Source organism: Poeciliopsis prolifica, unplaced genomic scaffold (assembly GCF_027474105.1).
Source record: "Poeciliopsis prolifica strain line A6 unplaced genomic scaffold, Auburn_PproV2 SCAFFOLD028, whole genome shotgun sequence".
In the NCBI taxonomy this organism is placed as follows: domain Eukaryota; kingdom Metazoa; phylum Chordata; class Actinopteri; order Cyprinodontiformes; family Poeciliidae; genus Poeciliopsis; species Poeciliopsis prolifica.
Window position 1 is genome coordinate 3,471,560 of NW_026562403.1, and position 20,386 is coordinate 3,491,945.

Consider the following 20,386-nt stretch of genomic DNA (forward strand, 5'->3'; position numbering starts at 1 on the left):
TCTGTACTGCCTGATACAGTGGAAAGTGAAGGTCTCGTTGTCTGACCTGTTTGAACACTGTCGTCATGCTAGGTAGAAGATCTGTTGTCTTCTCAGTGCTGAACAATGAGGAGCCAGTAGAAGATGCACTTTGTGTGTGAGACATTTCACTTGTTGGTTCACTTGTCCCATCTCCTCTTGTAACTGGAGATTTTGAACTTTCCTCTGGACCTGATGACGTTTCCTGCAAATTCACTGTAGCTAAAGTCTGATATGTTTCAGATGACATTAACGATGGTTCCTGTGTTGCCGCTGAAGAAACATCTGTTTTTGAAATATCACTTGTTTCCGCTTTTCTTGTTGACGAGACGGACAGAATACTGAAAGCAGAAGAGCCAGCCGTAGTTTTAGTGATGGGTGTGTCAGTAGACTTTGTGATGTTTTCACCAGAAGTACCTTGTTCTGGTCTCACTGAGGAAGCCTCTGATTCAGGAGATATTGTTGCTGTGTCAATAGTGTATAAACTTGAAGATGTATCAATAACTGTTATAGACGATGTCAACAAATCTGTACTCATAGTTCCTGAACCGTCAATATCTTCTGGAGTAACACCAAGGCTTATCTCTGGATTTTCAGAAAGGGATGAAACTGAGGGGAGAGTTCTTTGTTCTGTTGAAAAGCTACCAACTTGTTCTGCTGTTGTGGTCTCTGGACTGATTAACGAGGAACCTTTTGGAGTGTGTTTGCTGACATTTCTCCAGGGTATCCACTAGTATATGGATTTGTGCTCCCTCTATCTGTAATGGCGGAACTTGACATTTCAAATGCAGTTGCAGGTTTTGTTTGAGAATGGGATGTGGTAAAAGTTTGTTCTGTTTCAGGAGATGCCAATGTTGGTTTTGCTGTGCTAAGGAGTGAGACGGCTGGCGTAACTGCAGTTTTGGACACATCACTTGTTTCAGATGTGTATGTCTCTGAGACTGAGGTGACTTTGTGCCAATGTTGGATAATTTCCTGTTGTCTCATTGACAATATCAGATGAAGATAATTCGATAACAGCGGAGGCTGCTGTGGATATGTCAATGGTTTGACCTCTATCTACTGGAGAAGCAATAGAAGGACTTTCTGTACTGCCTGTTACAGTGGAAAGTGAAGGTCTCGTTGTCTGACCTGTTTGAACACTGTCGTCATGCTTAGTAGAAGATCTGTTGTCTTCTCAGTGCTGAACAATGAGGAGCCAGTAGAAGATGCACTTTGTGTGTGAGACATTTCACTTGTTGGTTCACTTGTCCCATCTCCTCTTGTAACTGGAGATTTTGAACTTTCCTCTGGACCTGATGACGTTTCCTGCAAATTCACTGTAGCTAAAGTCTGGTATGTTTCAGATGACATTAACGATGGTTCCTGTGTGCTCTGGAGTGTTGAAGCTGAAGAAACATCTGTTTTGAATATCACTTGTTTCCGCTTTTCTTGTTTGACGAGACGGACAGAATACTGAAAGCAGAAGAGCCAGCCGTAGTTTTAGTGATGGGTGTGTCAGTAGACTTTGTGATGTTTTCACCAGAAGTACCTTGTTCTGGTCTCACTGAGGAAGCCTCTGATTCAGGAGATATTGTTGCTGTGTCAATACTGTAGAAACTTGAAGATGTATCAAAACTGTTATAGATGATGTCAAAAATCTGTACTCATAGTTCGTGAACCGTCAATATCTTCTGGAGTAGCACCAAGGCTTATCTCTGGATTTTCAGAAAGGGATGAAACTGAGGGGAGAGTTCTTTGTTCTGTTGAAAAGCTACCAACTTGTTCTGCTGTTGTGGTCTCTGGACTGATTAATGAGGAACCTTTTGGAGTGTGTTTGCTGGACATTTCTCCAGGGTATCCACTAGTATATGGATTTGTGCTCACTCTATCTGTAATGGCGGAACTTGACATTTCAAATGCAGTTGCAGGTTTTGTTTGAGAATGGGATGTGGTAAAAGTTTGTTCTGTTCAGGAGACGCCAATGTTGGTTTTGCTGTGCTAAGGAGTGAGACGTCTGGCGTAACTGCAGTTTTGGACAATCACTTGTTTCAGATGTGTATGTCTCTGAGACTGAAGGTGACTTTGTGCCAATTGTTGGATAATTTCCTGTTGTCTCATTGACAATATCAGATGAAGATAATTCGATAACAGTGGCAATGCTGTGGACATGTCAATGGTTTGGCCTCTATCTACTGGAGAAGCAACAGAAGAACTTTCTGTACTGCCTGTACAGTGGAAAGTGAAGGTCTCGTTGTCTGACCTGTTTGAACACTGTCGTCATGCTTAGGTAGAAGATCTGTTGTCTTCTCAGTGCTGAACAATGAGGAGCCAGTAGAAGATGCAATTTCTTTGTGAGACATTTCACTTGTTGGTTCACTTGTCCCATCTCCTCTTGTAACTGGAGATTTTGAACTTTCTCTGGACCTGATGACGTTTCCTGCAAATTCACTGTAGCTAAAGTCTGATATGTTTCAGATGACATTAACGATGGTTCCTGTGTGCTCTGGAGTGTTGAAGCTGAAGAAACATCTGTTTTGAAATATCACTTGTTTCCGCTTTTCTTGTTGACGAGACGGACAGAATACTGAAAGCAGAAGAGCCAGCCGTAGTTTTAGTGATGGGTGTGTCAGTAGACTTTGTGATGTTTCACCAGAAGTACCTTGTTCTGGTCTCACTGAGGAAGCCTCTGATTCAGGAGATATGTTGCTGTGTCAATACTGTAGAAACTTGAAGATGTATCAATAACTGTTATAGATGATGTCAACAAATCTGTACTCATAGTTCGTGAACCGTCAATATCTTCTGGAGTAGCACCAAGGCTTATCTCTGGATTTTCAGAAAGGGATGAAACTGAGGGGAGAGTTCTTTGTTCTGTTGAAAAGCTACCAACTTGTTCTGCTGTTGTGGTCTCTGGACTGATTAACGAGGAACCTTTTGGAGTGTGTTTGCTGGACATTTCTCCAGGGTTTCCACTAGTATGGATTTGTGCTCCCTCTATCTGTAATGGCGGAACTTGACATTTCAAATGTAGTTGCAGGTTTTGTTTGAGAATGGGATGTGGTAAAAGTTTGTTCTGTTTCAGGAGACGCCAATGTTGGTTTTGCTGTGCTAAGGAGTGAGACGGCTGGCGTAACTGCAGTTTTGGACACATCACTTGTTTCAGATGTGTATGTTTCTGAGACTGAAGGTGACTTTGTGCCAATTGTTGGATAATTTTCTGTTGTCGTCATTGACTCAGCAGTGACATTAGAATGTGTTTGTGCAGCAGGTTCTGTATCTGTGACAATGAGCTTCGAAGCTGTGTCCGGATGAATACTTGATCCACTCACTTCAGGAAGGGACTCCAATGTTGAAAACTTTGTATTCATTTCTTCATACTGATCATACGTACTTATGGATGATGAGATAGATGGAGTAATCGGAGAAAGCGTTGATGGGCTCATGGGGTTTGGGTCAGAGACAGCAGATGTTGGGAATGCAGTTGCAATGGTCGCAAGTGACTTGACAGGAAAAGCATCAGAGCCTTCTCCAGAAGTTTCAGGATCTGTGCTTATTTGAGTTGTCATAGTTTCAGGAGATTGTGTTGTCTCATTGACCATATTAGATGAAGTTAATTCAATAACAGCGGAGACTGCTGTGGACACAGTTCGTTCCTGAGAATGGTCCGGATCTCCTGTCAAAATGACCGGCTCACCATCTGCTATGGACGGGATAGGATTGTTCAATACACGTGTCACAGTTGCAGATGGGGCAGTTTCTGTCTTTTCTGGAAAGGAAATGGACAATAAGGAAAGCTTTTCACTCAAACAATTATAACATTCAGTTCACCACAAAGCAGAGATTCATTCAATGATATGAAGAGACAAACACAGTGATTGTATTTCTTCCCATTATTTCTGCGTTGACTTTGAAATAAAATGTTACATTGATTAAAAAAAAAATCAATTTTAAAAAGCAAGTAGTTCTGAATCCAAAAGGAAATTAAATGATTTTAGGAAGACCGTCTTTTATATCCAACATTTTTGGGGGGTAAATTGTGGATGACATTTTGTTTACATTTAAATTGATGATATAGTTTATTTATTTATGTTGTGGGTTTATTTGCAAGGCTGTAAATAAATACATTCTCAAAAATGAAAAGTCTACTTTCTAAAAATGCAAAAGAGGCAGATTAAGATGCATCTGCCATAATAACCTCATACAATTGTTTATAGTTTATAATTTAATGCTTAAATATAATTTTATGCTTAAACTTCTTAAAGTAAGCATCATTTGCAGTAGCATATCTAAAACTAGAACAGTTTGGGTACATTTATTTGGTGGGAAATACATATCTAAGAAGTGACATATTTACCCACATTCCTGCTGTCAAAGTTGCAATAGATAATTTTTTCAAAAATATGTTTATTATATATTTGCTAAAACTGTTGCTCTGACAGCATATCAGACAGATATGTGAAGAACTCGCTCTCCTCTTCCTCATCCTCAGCAGATGTGGTATTACTGCCTTCTGCAGAAATACATCACTCCCAGTCAGAAACAACAAATAACACCTGATGAATGCCTTTAAAGTTTCAGTTAGACTCATGTATGTGTTGCTTACACCCATCCCCTTAATCTCTTTGGTGTGACAGCGTCCCTCAGCCCGTTGTGAATGTGCATGCTCGAAAGTAAGGCCATAGTCTGATGATATCTGTGCTGGAGAAACAACCTGTAACGTTAGGTTCTTTCTCCGTCATTAGCCCAGTTGTAGCAAGCCATCAATCTCGAGCTTGATGCGTTGTGCTCTGGGGGGATGTGAGCAGTATCTGTACGAGTAATGATTGACACTGCTGAGACATTCCTCCTGCCTCTGATTTGTTGTTTCTGACCAACATATTTGTATTTCTGCAAAGACTAGTACCATAGGGAGGAAGCAGAAGAGTTCTATTTTCTCACTGGTTACCTTTCCATATTATACTGTCAGGACATAAATAAATATTTATGACTCAGTATAATATTAAGAGGAAGGGGAGTGGGTTGACCACTTGTCAGTTTAGACAAAGAATGAACAACTATCCATCAGAAGTTTTCAGCTGGATGTCTTCTTTCGGATTGTTCTTGAAAAACATGTGGCCACTAGACAACATGAGGTTTCCCAGCCCAAAATAAAAGGACTCAGTTCCCTTTGTACAACAGGGATCTCAAAGTGTGGTCGTGAAGGGCCAGTGACCTGCAACTTTTAGATCTCTGTATGCGCCAGCACACCCTACTCCATCATTAGCTTAATATCAGAGCTTTGTAGAGCATAACATCTAAGAGTTTCAGGACTCTCATTCTTGAGGGCTGCAGTTTGAGACCACGTCTTTACAGCAATAGTATCCTTCACCAACAGCACAGTACCTAACAAAGGTTTAATATGTCTTCAATACTAAATGACATCTTCTGGATGGGAAGACTACACATCCTCCAAAACACAAAGGACATAAACTAAAACATAAGTCATCAACACTATACAAGAAAATAAAAACTTTAATTTAAAGTTTTTAAATTAACTTTAAATTAAATTTCTTAAACAAAATCTATTGAATGAGCAACTTAAAGTGAACTGGAGCTGAGAATAAGCCTAGTAGTACAGTCCAACTTTCCATGAATTGCCTATCAGTTGCTATCAGATTTACAAACGCACAAATCCATTAATATACATGACTTTTACAACTTTTTCCTGCTTCACTCTCTTCACTTTCTTGTTGTCTATGCCTTCAGTCCCACTGACTCATCTCTGGTTTCCTCAAATGATAGTGTAGTTAGATTATCAGTCGTAAATGAGAACACCTGTATCCTTTCAGCCATGTTCAAAGACACCTGTTACAAATGCAGGTCATGCCTGGGAACATAGGCAATTTCCTGGCCTTACTGACCCACTCAAACACATACTTGTTCTTCACTTAAACAAGCAGATGCATGCATGCCACCAACTTACAAAAAAACAGTGTATTTAGTTGTCCTAAATCTCTGCGTCTCGCTTGTGTTTTTTCACTCAAAAACACAAGCGTAAAGTTCACCATAACACAATAATCTGGAACAATACAACAAATTTGCTAAGTGATGGTTTTACACCCATAAAAAAATTTGTGAACTGATTTTCTTTAAACCCAAATTAGATTTTATTTTGTTACAATACATTGAAACGTTTCAATGCCACCACAAATTATTCAGAAAGTTTTTCATACACACTGGGAGGGCAGAAAGAGACCCAGAAAGTCTCAGTCAATCACATGAGCAGTAAAAGTAGCTATAATCACTTCCTTTGGTCAGGCAGCCACCAGCTGTTCTGACAAAAAGGGCAGGGACTGTGAGTTAGTGATGACATCACCTTATGAGGTGGTGTCCAGTCTGAGATGAAGACAGGCGTCTGTGTTTACTGCGCTTACGGCAGTAGACTGCCAACACGCTTTAGTTATTGCCAGGTTGGCTGTCAGTCAGATGGTCACACTCAGTTAGGGGAATAATGTAAATGCATAGAAGTAGTTAAACAACACAAAATAACCAGCATGCTTTCACATGCATGAACCATGAGTCATAATGTGACTTTCACATTATGACTATACATAAAATGTATAGTAAGTTACATTATGATTTCCATGATGTAAAAGTCATACATAATAATTGTTACTATTATTATGATTTTTATAATGTTGAGGTCATACATGTTTTAGTTTGACTTTTGTCAGTGGCTTTTTGTTTCTTTTCTGCCTGTATGGTACCAATGAATGCCACAAGAGAAGATGTAGAAACCCATAGTGATAGGGAAAAAAAAAAACTACTGTATTTTCCGGACTATAAGTAGCAGTTTTTTTCATAGTTTGGCTGGGGGTGCAACTTATACTCCGGAGTGACTGTGTGGAAATTAACACATCATTATATTATATCACATATTACTTTCACACTAAACCGCAAGAGGGCGCTCTAGGCCTGTGTTATTCTACTTTCGGAGTTGTTTGTTTGCGACATGACTCGGATGGTTTTGTAAATTTTTTGGCATGTTATTTATGCTAGAGTTATCTGAATAACTCTTAATATGTTATGCTAACACACCAGCCACATTCTCAGTTTGTAATGGTAGCATACGGTACAATTATTCAGCCTGTTGTTGCTGAATAATTGAACTTAATGTGCAATAAAGGCCTTAAAGCCTTTATTGTCTTTCAAGATGACATGTTTGTTTTTGGTGTTGGATTTTATCAAATAAATTTCACTCAAAAATGTGACTTATACTCCAGAGAGACTTATAGTCCGGAAAATATGGTACAAAGTACTGAAAACTACTTTTTAGGGACCAGGTGCAGTGCATAGCAAGACAACCCTCAAAAGAACATGGCAGGGGGACTCTGCAGATAACTTCGAAGTCAGAAGATTTTATCAAATGACATCCGTGGGAAACAATTCCATCCACAAAGACTCCACACAACAATTCACAAGGTCCAAAAAATATATTGCTATAAAGCCAGTACCAGAACCCACAAGGAACCTTAGATACTATATGCTATTTGCTCGACTGGTCAGAACTAGTTCAGCAGCAAAAGAGGGTCATTGTCATTATGAATACTATCATGTGCCAAAACAACATAGGAAGCAAATCACTCATAGAAAATGCATTTCCATGAATACAAACTGCATTTGTACAAGCAAGTAACTGCAAATATTTATGTTATTTCTGTGGTGCTTATCTCAAATGATACAGTAAATTCCACTGGAGGAAATAAATAATTTATGCACGAGACCATATTCATACCAAAGACAACCTTGGCACACATTGTATTGCATCCCTTTGGTTACATCTCCCTTCTTATTTGTCCTATGTTTAAAAATGTAAGAAAATGCAAATCTTACCTGCAATATTCTGAAAGTGTGCCTCTGTGACCACTGAAGGTGTGACTTTGAGCGTGCTGGTTACAGCCGGTGTCGTAGAAGAGAATGTAAATCTCTCTGCCAAAGTTTCTGGAGTATGTTCTGTTCTCTGACTGCTGGACTCACCGAGGGTGTGTTCAGTTGTTGACAATGCCACTTCTTCAGTAAACACTTGATTCTTAACCAGGAACCTGGAAGCTACATTTGGAGCACCAGGTGTAGCAAGAGAATCTGCTTTCTGTGTTATTATTTGCGTTTCAGTGTCAGGGATGTCTGTTATTTCTGTGGTGCTTATCTCATCTTCTGGCACAACGGAGGTAGTGCCACTTGGAGTTGGGGTTGATGTTTCCACGGCAGTTTTATCTATGACTTGTGGTGAAGGCTGGAATGGTGGAGGAGCCTGGAGAAAATGATCAGTTGTAATCCCATCATCATAATCGAATGGTATGAATGATGTTGATTCAGAGGAAATAAATGCTCCTTTCCTGGTCATTTCAGTAGATTCTGTAGGAGCATCTGTGATTTCAGAGAAAATATCTGGGATCATTTTATGAGTCACAATAGTTTTCTCTGTCTTCCCCTCTGCAAACCTGCCTGCTGTACTTAAAGAGACATCTGGTAGAAGTACATCAGGCCTGATTGTGCTGATCTCAATCACAGAGTGGGAATCTGGATCTTCAAAGGATGCTGTAGAACCAATGGTCTCTTTCATCGTGTGAATTTCAGTGATCTTGTCACCATGGGAAGGAACAGGTTCAACAGTACCAAAGCTGTTAGAGTAATTTATGTCTGTGTCGCTTATACCATCTTCATCATCAGGATCCTCTGTAATTGTTGGTCCAACTGTTGTGATTAATTGAGCATCTTGGTCTGGGGGAGTGGGCTGAGGAGGAGACATACTGACAGAGAACATTGATGTAGCATATGTGGGAACATCATAGTTTGAAGACTTCTCTGCCTCTGCTGTTGTGTCAAATGATGTGGTGGAAACAGTGGTGGACCTGGTGGTGGTGGTAATAACTTCTTGTACAGACACATCCACAAGGAAAGTCTGGTTGATTGTGTCTCTCCCTCCTGTAGAGTAGACAAAAAAACAAAAAATTTAAAGAAATATTAATTACTTTTGGAAAACCAGTAAAAAAAAAAAAAGTGAAAAAACGTATTGAGAATTTGCATTGATGACTAGCAATTGTAAAAAAAAATTCAGACTTTGATGTCCTGCAAATGCAGCATTGATGTGATTTGAGTTTCTATTACTGAAATGTGCACAAAACAAGGCTATTTTCATTCAAAAAGTAAATACTTCACATTGAAAATGTATGAAACTGTATTTATTTTTTAGAGTGGTGTAGCAGGACTAAGTTCACAGTGTCGCTGCAATGCCATTTCAGTTGTTGGGAAACAAAAAGTAAATAGCAGCAACAGCTTTTAATGTTTTCTAGAAATTTCAGTGCAGACGACTTCCTCTGTTAACTCTTATTGCAGTTTCCTACCAGTCATAAGAAACCTTTTTTTTTCTAAGGCTACAGAGATAATAGCTTAAGAAATAAAGTTTTAACCTTTAATCAGCTTCCATGGTCTTAATTGACATGACAACAGGATATTCGTGCAAAGTTAGGTAATTCTTCAAATAGTCTTTTTCATATGTGCACTTTGAAAGTTTCTCCAAACATTTCCAGATTTGCCTAAAAGGGCCACAATGTGCCTAACAGAGGAATCACGCTGTGGACATAGTTGAAGGGATCACGGCTTGTGGTTTTGCTACCGTTTCTTCAAATTGCCATCCTCTGTTGGTTCTGTTACTATAATCTAGCTGTCTTATATGACTGCTTTCTTTTTCTTTGGCTGAGTGTCGAGCAGCAAATATCATTTCAGATAAGTTAATCATAAGCATTTTAACAAGTCATTTAGTTCATAAATTATTTTCAAAAAGGGTCCTCTTCCTTCCTGCTCCTCTGTACTTCCAGACTCTTGCATTTACTCATACTAATAAAAAACAATCTAAAGCCACCCTTAGTTGCACTGACTGACTGCATAAAAGGCAGCTGTTGACCATTACGCATTAGCCCTTTGCTCATGAAACTACAGCATATGTGACATAAGGAGTGAGACACATTTTCCGTTACAGGAAAATGAGGGTCTGCTCTCAGAAATATTGCATTATATCACAAATGCATTTCAACTGTTGCTGTTATAAAGACCCTTGTTTCTTTCAGGGGAATCCAAAGTCTACTTAGCAAACAATCATTACATTTTCTCACTGCATCCAGCTCCCCCTCCTATGTGTTTTTTTTGTAGTTTAAGTGACATTGGCTTCTACAGAGACTGTATTGCAGGCTGTAAAGACCGAGAGGACAGACAGAGATCCACCAAAAAGTGGCACTTAAAGCTCACTTGCACTAAAGTGAAAATACAACTTGGGTGAGAGAGCTGACGTGACACACAGAGCAGGAGGTGAGTGTGGCATGTTTGTGTGCCCTCTGAACTCCATGAAGACTTATCACTGCGAGAGTCAGCATGGCCCGAGAGTCAGCATGGCCCAAGAGGCAGTAAATGTCCAGGCAGTGGTCAGCTTATCTGTCCGGCCTTTCATTTGTGAAGATGGAAAGGCCATGTCAAAGGTCACCAAGGATGACTGAATTTAGAAGTCCAGCAGTAGTTTTTGTCCATTATCCAAATGTCAGCTCAGATAACTACAAGTGAGAATGACAGAACCAAAACTGACAATGGAAATCAGAGATGAAAGCTGCAAGGGGGGGTCGGTTAGTGTGTCTAAAAAGGCTGCAGCATTGGGCATGTTTACTGCCCTTTCTAAGCCACTTCTATCATCTATCATTGGGTGTTGTCCTAGAAATTTTGAAACTATCACAATTTTAGGGTTTTTATCATTCTGATATAATTTAACTTACCATAATTGGACAATATTAATGTGATTTTTAGTATAGATCCAATTCTGCATTTGCTTTTATTCTCAAGATCATCTCTGTGTAAACCAGTTTAACCTGAACATTTTCAAATTAAACAGTTGGGTTTCATTTGTTATGACTAAAATTACAGTTAAATTAATATTTCTTTAATTAAGATGTCATTTGCACAGGTGGACTTTTCAAAGGAAAAATAAACCTTAATTAGGAAAACTGGAAGTAATGGAGCATGACAAAATTAAACGACAGTTTGTTGACCTCAAAAATTCTTACAATTACAAAATTCTTTATGTAATTGTCCATAGACCCCACTAGCATCGACAACAAACAGCACAATGCTTATTAGAAATTAATCAATCTAGCTTTATGATGAAGCTCCTGAAACACTTCAATGCCAGGCAAGGATGGCAAAAGGTATAACAAATAAATAATAAGACAATAATAGTGATAATAAATCGATAAACATTTTACCCGGCTAGTATTTCAAAATGTGTATAATGGTTGTATGCATTGTGAAAAACAAAGTGTAGAAAATTGGAAATGAATATTTGAAAATATTTCAAAAAGGTGAAATATTTTAAAATATATTTTCAAAATATATTTCAACACTGGAGTGCACTTTACTCCAGGGTACCAGTAAACTCCAGTTTACTCTAAAACTGGTACACTACATCAGTTTTAGAGTAAAAATATTCAGGTCCCCAAAATACATTTTTATCAATGACCTTCATCTTAATTGGTTTGTATTAATTGTACACTAAAAAAAACATGTCTGCTTGTTTTTTTTTTTTTTTTTTGCTTTGCTATGTAGAAAAAGTTTTTCAATTGTCCTCAAGCTGCAGAATATAACTTTAATTATTTATGTTTTTTACATATTGGTTGAAACGTTCACTATGTCATGACAGAAAAGTATGGGACAAATAATTGGTATAAAATTGCATCCTCTGCCATCTCCGGGTGCTCCCATTGCTAACTAGAACCAACCAATCAGAGCCTGGAGGCAGGTCTTAGCATAACTCAGGGAGAAAGTGAAAAGATTTGATCTTTTCAACAGATTATCTGTCTCATGTTACATTGTCACAACATAGGGACAGTTTTAACAAATATTACATACACACTGCAACTTTAAACTGCTCTCTTAACTTTGAAAAGAAATCAATCATTCATCTGTTTCTATTACTTGGTGTTTTATAACAAAGAGGATAAACCCAGCAAAAGAAGCAAAATTTCCTGAGAAATTTTTCATGCTGTATGAACGTTTCCTTTCATTGTTAAAATCTGATCAATAAACATGCGCTGCACATTCAGTTTACATGTCAAGAATACAAGCAAAATAGTTTTTACCTCTAAAGCAGTAAGCTCCATACTTCATCAAAGGATCTGGAAAGTAGGTCTGATTTCTGTAGCGATACAATGTCCTGACACCCATTAGGCCTCCGCCACATGGAATTCTAGGATGCACAACAGGATGTCGTACACTCCCGTCAGAAAGCCAGCCATAGTCACATCTGTCCAGGCCCATTCTCCAAGCGGCGTGGAGTTGTCCAGTGGACGCCAAGACAGCTTTGTGTTTTTTGCACTCCTCAGTGGCCTCTAAAAAAGTTAGCTTAGCCGCCGCAGGAGCATAAAAGACTTCACCTGAAAGAAAGAAAAATGAATGAAGATTTTATAAAAGCAAAGGATGGACTCTATTATCTAGTCCAGACGTTCGATCAAATGAGGCCAGCAGTGAGACGATTCAGGCAAAATAAGGCAGAATTTCACATACAAGAAAATGTTAAAAAAAAACATGCACAGAAACAGAGACTGGAATCCTAAACAACCTACTTAGACAGTTCATCAGTAAAAAAAAAAAAAAAATGTTGATTTGGGGCTTAGTTTCACAATAAGGAGTAATTGCATTGCTTCACTTATAACCGAACTGGTGATTCACATAAGTCTGGTTAAATGTGGAACAGAAACTACAATCTCTGGGTAATACAGTATACATTTTTGGCAGTATTCCAAAGACATTATCAATAATGATCACACGCTAATAAAGAAGGGTTGTGGTTTATTAATGACTGTGTAACACATGCCTTCAGTAGCTCAAACTGCAGACCTAGTGTGTTACCTCTATTCGTTTAATATCTATTATCAACTCTTCATTAAATAATATGAAATACCATGCGCTCTAAATATTGCCCTGACCAAATCCCAGCTAGAAGAGCAAATGCTGAGAGGTGATTGGAATTTATATTTGACAACACAGACATTAATCACAGTAAAATACTGTAGCGCAATTTAATCCAAGAACAGTAACAGAATAAACTAGCTGATGAAGAGAGAGAGAAAATTGTTGAGCAGTGCCAAAGACAGTTAAAAATCTAATTATCATATTTTTGTTGGGGACGTTTTTAAAAACCACAAAAACCCATTCTTTCATGTGAAGTTATTAGAAGCTTCTCTGCAATCTTTCTTTTACAAAATGTGAAGCTGATTTGTGCAGAAAACTGTGTACCATAAATTTAAAAAAATAATTCCTATAAAAAAAATGCCATAGGTACAACGGTACAATAATATGGTAATCATTATTGTACCACGATTACCACTGTGGTACGATAAGATTTTTAGCTGAAGCCTTTTTAAATTCACACTCTCAAAACTGTTCCAATAGCTTACCGTCAAGTTTATCGACGTAGCAGTACACATCATAGGTCTCTGAAGGGTTTCTAACTCCATATGTCCTAACACCAGGTATCATCTTAAGGTTTCCAAGGCAGCCGTTTCTTGGTCTGGTAATTGGGTATCTATAGAAAATAAAGTATAGTATTAAAAATCATGACGTCGTAAAGTGTATTGTACATTTGCTGTTTATGCATCTGTTCATTATGTATATCAGTTGTGTTGAGTGATAAATCTAACCTCACTGTCTGGTCAGCAATCCAGCCAGCATCACACTGGTCAAATCCATCTTCATAAGCTGCTTTCAGTTGGGAATAGGTAGCTATGCTTGCTCCAATATCTTCGCAAGTTTGGACAGCTTTCTCATAACTTAAGGTGTACCTGCTGGTGCTTGCTCGATAGTGAAAAACAACACCTGGCAACAAATAAGTTACAAAAAGTAAGCACTATTTAAAGATGAGAGACAATCAAATATTGTATACACAGTTGAAGACAGTCATCTGCAATTCGTTAGCATAAATCCAGGGTGGTAAATTTTGGAAAGTGTCTTGTAAAACACTCTCTGAGGGTAAAAAAAAATAGTCTCTTAGCGTCTTTGGAAACAAGGAGGTTTGCAATAAGCCAAGAGGATATGTGAAATACTCACACTGTTCACCACAAATGAACAAGATAACTGTATGTGATGCCATGGCCCTGAAATCCCCATATTTGTGGACGGTAAACAGATGCTTCAGATTTGATTGATGGTGTCAATTAACATTGCAAATTGTTGGAAAAGAGGTCAGGGAGATTGTAAACCAAAACTATCCCAGTTTCTCCCCACCCATGCTTCCACAAAAGTTCTACAGTATCACCCAGATTAATTTTCAAAAAGCCTACAAAATTAAAACAATTGAACAAGGTGAAGATGTGTTATCATGTAACCCGCATTAACGCATGTATTTCACAATAGTGAAATACCCTTTTTGGTAATACTGTCAGTGTTGGGGGAAAAAAATTACAGAAGATAAATGAAATTATGTGCACCAAAGTTTGTATACAACATATGGAAGATTGCCCATATTAAATCTTTGTTGACTGGGTTTAAACAGAGAATGCTATAAAGTAAAACACTGAATATTCCACTTTTTTTTTCTTCACAACCACAAACCTTAACATATTTTATAGGGAATTCATCACAAACCATCTAATAAAAGTCTCTTAAATCTTTTTTTAAGGATGACATTCTCTCTGAAGCAAGGCAACTTAAAGTTGTAGTTACCTCTGTAACTACTAAGTAGCTGCACCTATCAAAACATTGATCTCACATCCTGTTTACATTTCTATCACCACTTGTATTCCATTTCTCTCTTATTAACCTTTTTTTTTTTTTTTTTATTCACTTCTGCAAATTTTGGTTTTCATCTAAATCATCTAATTCCATAACACAAAAACAAGGAAACCATAAATGGCTTACCGTTGACATCAAGGTTAACAATATCATGCGTATCTTCAATGCCGTATGTGGCTTCACAACTGTAAGTCCCAGCATCACTAGCTCGCAGCTTGACCATAGTCAAGGAGGCGTCACCGACATCCTCAGGGTGACTGGGCACTGACACACGGTTCCTGTAGTTGGGGTTCATCTTGATGACCCCATTTTGCATCACCAGCACTGTAGACTTTTCCTGTCCTTTTATTTTGGTCCATTTGATTCGTAAGTAATCTTTACCATAACTGGCTGTTCTATTTGTACCTATGACTGGCGCTGATGTTGGGATTGTGGAGAAGAAGCAGGGAAGATTTACTTTCCCTGAGAGAGATCCAGAGATTGGTTGGATTATTGATAAAGTGTTGGATGCTGAAAGGTAAAAACAAAAAAAAAAATGAAAAGAGTTAATGTGGTTATTAAGTACCTTTTACTTCCCATCCTACTCTTTCCTCGGAACATAGAAGAAGACAACACACACTGGCTCAGTTGCAATGAAAGGGTGTGACAACTACACCCATCTTAATAAAAAAAAAGAAAAGAAAACAAGCATCATGTTTTGAAAGTGACTCTTGGAAAGTTGAACCTCATCTTTAAAATGATGGGTGTGGGAACAAATTCCCCACTAAGTTCAGTGCATGTACAATGTTTTAATGGAGTTTAAACATGTTACTAAAACAAGGACACATGACTAAATCATTTCATGTCTGACCTCTGGTAAGTTCTTGACATCGAGTACCCACTCTTGGACAAACCAAGATTAGTCTAAACTAGAATGATGTCAATATGATAAACAATACAACATCAGACAATGTTAAAAGGATATCTAAAGAAATTATGAAAAGTTGAATAGTTTGAATGGGTGACATGTTACCCATTTACAAGTAATCTCTCTTAATTCCTTTATTAAGGACTGATCCAGATCATTTCAGGCTCATGCTAATGGTGACAATACTGGTACTGGGTGACTTTATTTACATAGACTATGCTAATTATTTGCACAAGAAATACTCACCAATCATCTTTCTGTGTGAAATAAGGATTGATGACTGAACATGCAAAACTATTTCAGTCACAGTAACTTTGATGTAAAAGTATCATAAAGTAGAAATCAACAAAAATAATGTGACTTCTACAATATGTTTGCCTTTTTCACATTTTACTTTCATATGCAGACTTTGCAAAGGAAGATCACTGATGATACACCACCGCCTGGTTTAATTTCTTGTGTAGATAATCATAACCACTCACTTCAAACTTAGTGACAGGTTAAATGCTCAAGAAATAAAATGAACATAAACTTTGACTCTGAAAATATTTGAAAATGTTAATCTCCAATTTTGTATGAGGGTTCAGTTTAACTACTAACCATTTAATATTTTCCTTTTACACAATATTCCTTTTTTTATTGGGCACATACTTCATCTGCCATGTAAAGATTCATTGGCTTACTTGTTAATACCTACTGAATGCAAACTTGATAATGTTCTAAATAGATATGTTCATGAAATAGTATTCACATGAACCACTAATGTTTTAGATTCTGAAATTGTTGTACTACAGTAGAAGTCCTCTTTGCCTTTGACCTAAGTTGGACTAGCTAAAACAAAGATGCCCTGAGACTTATCAGCTGCAGGCCAATCCAGACTTTATCAGTGACTTAACAGGGCAGTAGTCAGGGCTCCTGGAGTTTTGGTGGCCCTACCTCCATGACAATGTTTTTCAACCAGTGTCCTCAAGACACGCTGCCCTGCATCCTTCAGAGATGTTTCCATGATTTCATAAATCTCATCTGGATAATTGTAGTTCACCAGTTCACCAAAAGCCTGTTAAGGAGTCACCAATTGAAGTCATGTTTGCTGAAGCAGGGAAAGATCTAAAACCTGCAGGATAGTGTGTCTTGAAGACCAGGGTTGAAAAACACAACACTGCTCTAAATCCTAACCCTGGACTTAAAGAAAGGTAAGTAAAAGGATAGTCGACTTTATACAAATCTTTAATTACATCCTTTGTTGTATTACTTTTTTTCTTTGTTCATGTTATTTGGCCATATACAATCTGTTTGAGGGCTTTAACAATGTATTTGTGCTGATGAGGGTATTTCTTGAAAACTTAAACTTTTTAGTAACAATACAGGATGTTGCATCATGCTAAATCTGGGTCTGGCTACAAGTATATATGCTAACTCTTTGTAGTTTTTTTAACAGACATTATGAATTGAATTGTTAGGTAAGTAATCCCTCAACTACCATGACATAACCACTCATAGTGCAGCAGATCAAAGTAAGAGTTAATTCAATACTATGTCTTACATTAAAATTTTTGTGAACATTGCAAAATTGCACGACTGCGATCACATCTATTCCATTGTTAACATGCATGGGCTCATGTTTAAGTCTTGTGTTTTAAGAAGTGGGAATAGATGCCAGACACAAATCAATAGCAGTAGGCTGTATCACACAAAGCTCCACAGAGAGGAACCAAATTACCATTTTTTCTCTTTTTGGAAGGTTTTTGAGGGGGAGGAAAAGAAAGAGTTGGCATTCACAAGGAACAATGTAGAGAATGCTTAGAAAACACTGGTGAAGCAGCCCTAGAGGCATGAATTTGTGTGCTTTAATAGACGGCCATATTAGCATGTGTGATGTTAGCAGCTCTTCTGCCTTCAAACTAATGGCTCCTTCTGATATGGTCTGGGTGTTGAATTGACCAGGTGTATAAATCAGAGCACTCATGTAACTATCAACCTTTTCACAAAAATTGTCCTACAGTTTATTGTTGTCGCTTCATGTCTGTAGATACACACAGATAAATGAGTCCACTTTAAAACCACAAGATGAAGAATATTGTGATCTTATGCGAATGCATGACGAAAATACATAAAGAAAACAGACAGAGAAAAACAAGAAGAGAAAGGTCAACAGAAGAGTGCCCAAAAGTAAGAGAAGATGACTTACTTGTTGCAAATGCAGCATCACACAGGTAATATAACCACAGGATATGCTTAATATTTAGAATCATCTGAAAAAAGAAAAACAAAAAGAAGAAAAATGTTACATTAGAAAAACATTTGAGTTGTTGAGTTTTTTGTCATCATAAGTATTTTCAGTAAAAGTAATTGAACATATTAGATTAAAGAAATAAGTTAATACTGAAAAATATGTGTACATAAAAAATAGTATTACATAATTGTTTTTGCTATTATACAATAATAAATGATGTGGAAAGCATCAAACCTTTCGTTAGGCTTTAATCAGACAGAATGTCATGTTTTCACTGAACATGTGGGTGGTGAAGCTGAGAGGTAAAACTTCCTGTGAGGTCAAACCAGGAGTTTTGGAGACAGGAGGGAAGGAGCAGCAGGCCCCCCACCCTCATTAGCACCCCACAGTATAAACACAAGGGGTCGGGTATCAGTAAGAGTTGAAAACTGTGGGAACCCTCTACCGAAAGGCAATTAGCACTACTAAATCATCATCACTAAATACAACATGATAGAAGACTGACAGTCACTTTAAACTGAGAAAAAACAAAACATGGTGGCTGTTTTTTTAAAGCCACTGGTTCTGACAAATACCAATATTTGCCATCCTACTTATTGAAACAATAGGTTTCATCCAGCTGAGCTTGGTTTTCTAGGAAATCCTAATAAGAATAATTCAAAGGAGATCCCCTACTGCAGACCACTGCAGCATCACAGAGGGGTTTAATTGCTTACAGATTTGTAAAGCCTGCGGCCCCTCATGCAGGGATGCTCCTTACTGTGAAAGACAGGCGCCTGACTGCCAACGTCATTTATTTAGGAACTGATTGTGAGACTGCCAGTGCGCCATTTCCAATTACAAGACTTCATTTAATGTGGAACAAAAAAAGAAAAATACGATATGATTTGTTTTAAGCCTTGAAAGAGGGCGATTTGATACTTTAAATTAAATCCTTAATCAGCGGGACAGAGAAGTTATCCGAGGACAGTACGCATGTACATTTGTGACATGATAAGTTGTCTTATGCTTACTGATTCGCTTTTATCAGAACTATATCATCACAACGAAGTAACATGTTCAGAAAAGCATCTACAGAGATAAGAGGAGCCCAGTTTCTTATACTACGTTTTCAGGGTAGTCTAAATAATGCGAGAAATACTTACGTTTAAATTAATTTTTATTCCATTGAGCAAAGAAAATTGTTTATAGATATTAAATCCTTAGATCGAACTCGTCCCGGTGCACCACATGCGTGCGTAAAACGGTGCCTGGATGGGTCTTCTCCAAGATGAGGCAGCGGAACTTCGTTTTCCTCTCCCCAGTGAGCCTGACTCCTCTCTCGAGATGATGCGCGGTCCTACTCCAGCGTGATCCTGAATCTGAGCGCACCGGCGGTATCCCGTGAATGTTGGCAAGAAACAAGTTCAATTTTGCCTAAGCCACGCTGCTATTTCGTCAAAAGAGGAGGAGCTCGTTTAAAAAGTGAATGAGACACCTTGTGGAGGAGGGAACAGTCTCCAGTTGACCATGTGCAGGAGAGGAAGTGGCTCCTCACTCAGTCAGACTAATGTGGCACAAATGGTCTCCTCTGTAGGTTGTCCTCGTTTTATTAGGTGCTCGCACTTCACTTCCGAGCACTCAAGCAGCACAGAATACACCCAATGAAACATTGTTGTTCTTGTATGCTTGTTTGAATTAACTATAAGGACCCGCAATGCATCATAATCAGTATTAAGATGAAAACCTCGCGCTATTTGGAAAGTCCAGCAGTTCTAATCAAAGGTTGCGCACTGGAAACGGGGCAGTGCAGACATTTCTCTGCAATTTCGAGTCATAACATTCTGGTTGTTCCAATGCCACAACCCTTCAGATCAGCCCCGGCACCGCTGTCGATGGTAGACCAAGGCATGTGAACAATACAGATCAGTGCAAGTGAACGAGCGGGAAAACGTGCTCATCTGATCGGCTCGGATGGGTAACCTTCTGCTTCACAGCGATTCACTGGAAACTGCGCTGTGCTTCTCCAAAAGGGGAGGAGGGGAGGCTGGGTCATCCTATCATGTTCCCCATCATTGGCTATTAAACGCCAAGGAGGGCTCATTCCAGGAATATATGGGTGCCTGATAGAGGGATCATGACATACTGAACAGTTGGAAAGACTAGTCTGCGTCCACATCCTGTTCAACACTGCCTGGACTAAAATAGAATTTTGTTCAGGATCTAATCATTTAGCAACGAGCAGAATAAACATCCAACGAGATTGCAGTGACAACTAAAATCAGAGTGAGACCTGTAATGCATTCTTAAAAACTGGAAGAACAATAAGGAACCATCCTCTTTAAGAAATAATTGTGGTGGGGAAAAAAAAGTTTAATTACAGTGATTTGTGATCCCTTATAAATGTTTGGTGACATCAGTTGGATTAAAAGAAAAAGCAGAACTCATCAAGGGAAAGT

At 38.3% G+C, this 20,386-nt stretch overlaps 1 protein-coding gene across 1 annotated transcript; it reads right to left on the minus strand.

Moving 5' to 3' along the window:
- Nucleotides 1-2,972: 2,972 nt before the first annotated feature.
- On the minus strand, nucleotides 2,973-19,292 carry LOC129371891 (versican core protein-like). Its single transcript, XM_055048739.1, has 8 exons — nucleotides 19,094-19,292; nucleotides 17,904-17,967; nucleotides 14,935-15,318; nucleotides 13,719-13,893; nucleotides 13,476-13,603; nucleotides 12,159-12,452; nucleotides 7,873-8,964; nucleotides 2,973-3,766 (listed from the first exon to the last, which is right to left on the minus strand). The coding sequence occupies exons 2-8, from the start codon at nucleotides 17,965-17,967 to the stop codon at nucleotides 2,973-2,975; spliced, it is 2,931 nt and encodes a 976-aa protein (XP_054904714.1). The 5' UTR covers nucleotides 19,094-19,292.
- Between the last annotated feature and the right edge of the window lie 1,094 nt (nucleotides 19,293-20,386).

Coding starts and splice junctions, on each gene's coding strand:
- LOC129371891 (XM_055048739.1), bottom strand. CDS start 17,967: ATGATTCTAAATATTAAGCATATCCTGTGGTTATATTACCTGTGTGAT. Junction 15,319..17,903: donor TGATGCTGCATTTGCAACAA/GTAAGTCATCTT, acceptor TTTACCTTTCAG/CATCCAACACTTTATCAATA. Junction 8,965..12,158: donor TGGAGCTTACTGCTTTAGAG/GTAAAAACTATT, acceptor TCTACTCTACAG/GAGGGAGAGACACAATCAAC.